The sequence below is a fragment of the Tupaia chinensis genome, unplaced genomic scaffold (genome assembly GCF_000334495.1).
Source record: "Tupaia chinensis unplaced genomic scaffold, TupChi_1.0 Scaffold000242_1, whole genome shotgun sequence".
Taxonomy (NCBI): Eukaryota; Metazoa; Chordata; class Mammalia; order Scandentia; family Tupaiidae; genus Tupaia; species Tupaia belangeri.
This window is the reverse complement of record NW_006159720.1, coordinates 305,527-308,455: the sequence shown is the minus strand read 5'-3', so window position 1 is coordinate 308,455 and position 2,929 is coordinate 305,527. Positions and strand designations below refer to the sequence as shown.

Genomic DNA, 2,929 nt, shown 5'->3' with positions numbered 1-2,929 from the left:
TACATGCTCAGTGATGAATACAGTTCTCATGGTCATGACTGAGCAGTGGCAGATTGAACGACTGCCCATGAATTTAATGGATGGATTCTGGAAAAGAAATGTCATCAAGGGATTGGATGTACACCTGAGTATCCCACACATTGCTAGCTTTCTATCTATATATACACTTCGCAGATCTGACTGGGAGCAGCAGATAGCACAGGCTGGGACATGTTTGAACACTAGTACATTGTTGAGTGTGTCCCCAAACTAGTCACAGGCAGACAGCAGAGAGTGGAAGCAGTGACGGCTCCGTGAGTTTTATTGAGAAGTATCCCCTGTCATTCACAGAGCATTAACAGTCAAAGACTGTTTAAAAACTATTTTTAGTACACACACAAATAGAATGAAACTTTTCACATACAAATAGAATGAAATTTAGGAAATGAGAAAAGTAAACTTTAACAGAGCTTACTAAATTTATAAATAAAATCCAGTCAGAAACAGGAATCAGGGGCCAGCAGGTGATGTGGTATTTAAGGCACTGGACTTCCACATGACTCACCACAGTGGGCATCCTGGACCTGGCAGCTTGTTACCTCACTTACTCTCTCTAGCAAATTTTAAAAAACTAATAAAAATAAATAAAAGTAAGTAAATATTTTTTTTTGAAGCAGGATTCAGTAACAGTCTTCTGGATCTTTTATTTAATATGTATGACTAGTGTTATTTAAAATAAAATATTTTGAATCATATTCTGGTCAGCCTCATAATATAAATTCATCAATTGCATGCAATTGTCATTTAAATATTAAGGGGTTTAATTTTATTATCTTTTTTTTTTTAAATGTTTATTCCCAAAGGGCACATTCTGATCCAGAGAGGCACGTGTAACACACAGAGACTAAGATAGTGTAAGCAATCTCCATGGAGTGCCGATAAGCAATATCCCTTCTCCGTTTCTGTACCTTGTTAGTATTTTGTACACACACAAGCAACCAGTTTTTTAAGCCACTGGAGCCAAATTTTGAACCCCCTTTAAAAAAGACACAAGTCATCTTAATTATAGTTTCCAACATACAGCAAAGCACCATACCCAATCATATCCAAGAAGAAATAATACAAAACCCAAGAAGGACATTAGATTAAATTTGGTCCTATTCAATTTTATATGCATTATTTATTATACCTCCCTGACTTCTAGATATATTTTCTGTGAACTGCCTATTTCCTTCTTCCTGGTAAAAGTTGGTGAATGACATCTTTTTCATTACCATCAAAATGTAAAAAATTCAGTTTACTTATTTAATTTAAATTTAAGGCTACACAAATTCTACCTGCTTTTTTGTTTTATAAAGATTTATTTATTACTTATTTTGTTTCATAGGGCATGTGTACTTTCAAGAAGGAGACACCCAGAGACTAAGGAAGGGAAAGTGAGAAATCACTCCTCCCTTCCCTCAGGTGATAGACCCACCACAATCCCTTCTTCTCCATTCTCCTTTGGGGATGTTCAGTATACACCCACATGTGTTTGGTATGACTTTCAAGCCACCATGGGACTTGAACTCCAGTAGGGCATGAGGAAGTCCAGCATTTTAAGAACCATGCCATCTGCTGTCCCCTTGAACTACTTCAATTCCCAGGATTACTGTAAACCTACAAGTCAGCCACACCAACTTCGATTTCTCTGATATAAAAGCAGCCTAACTTAACCATCTCTTCATTTACAGAAGCTGTTCTAAATTACATTGGCTTAAACGAATAGCATGGGTTTGTCATGCATCTCTTTAAGGCGGCCTTCACATCCTTATTCCTCAGGCTGTAGATCATGGGATTCAGCATCGGGATCACCATTGTGTAAAACACAGAAGTGATGTTATCAGAATCGAATGAGTGTTTTCTTCGAGGTTTCAAATTGATAAATAGCAGTGTCCCATAGAAAACTGTGACAGCCATCATATGGGAAGCACAAGTGAAAAAGGCTTTTTTCCTTCCTTCAGATGAACGTATTCTTAGAATGGACAAAACAATGTTAAAATAAGATACCACAACTATGATTAAAGAAAATAACAAATTGGTTGTTGCCGATATAAAAACCACAGTTTCTGGCATGTAAATATCAGAGCAGGACAATGCTAACACGGGGGCAATATCACAATAAAAGTCATTGATTACATTGGAAGAGCAATAAGACATGGAGAACACACAAGGGGAAACCACCACAGCTGTTGAAAAGCCATAGAGGTATGTGAGGGCTACCAGCAGATGGCACAACCGTGGAGATACCACCACCATATACATCAGGGGGTTACAAATGGCCACATAACGATCGTAGGCCATCACAGAGAGCAGGATGACCTCAGACACAATGAAAAACACGAACCCTCCCATTTGGGCAGCACATTCATAGTATGAAGTGATATTCTTATTTACAACGAAAGCAGTCAGCATTTTAGGGGCAATGACAGTAGAGTTTCCAAGATTGATGATAGCCAAATGTCGCAGGAAAAAGTACATGGGGGTTTGAAGTCGAGAGTCAACACTGGTGAGGGTGATAATGCCCAGGTTTCCTGTCACGGCCAGCCCATAGATCATGAAGAAGACCAAGAAGAGGGGAACTTGCAACTGTGGAGTGGTTGAGATGCCAGTGAGAATAAACTCAGTGACCTGGGTGAAATTTCTAGGAGCCATGTAGAAATTTGAAAATTCATCTGTTAGGGGAAGAAAAGAAGAAGTACTTAAAATTTTTTAAGAAATCATTTTAAGACACCCATAAAATGGCAAAGGGAATCTTCTGGGTGATATTCACTTTAATGAATATTAACTAAATCAATTACTAAATTTGAGGGCCTACTTTAGTAATTAATCTTTGCAATCATTTAGGAGATAGAGAAACAGTATGGCAAATTTGATAAATTACATAGTCCAATATTATGGAGCATTTTGA

The 2,929-nt window shown here is 37.7% G+C and overlaps 1 protein-coding gene across 1 annotated transcript; it reads right to left on the bottom strand.

Moving 5' to 3' along the window:
- Positions 1-1,725: 1,725 nt before the first annotated feature.
- On the bottom strand, positions 1,726-2,673 carry LOC102483477 (olfactory receptor 8J3). The gene has a single exon (XM_006148748.1). It carries the CDS (start codon positions 2,671-2,673, stop codon positions 1,726-1,728), a length of 948 nt encoding a protein of 315 aa, XP_006148810.1.
- Positions 2,674-2,929: the final 256 nt, after the last annotated feature.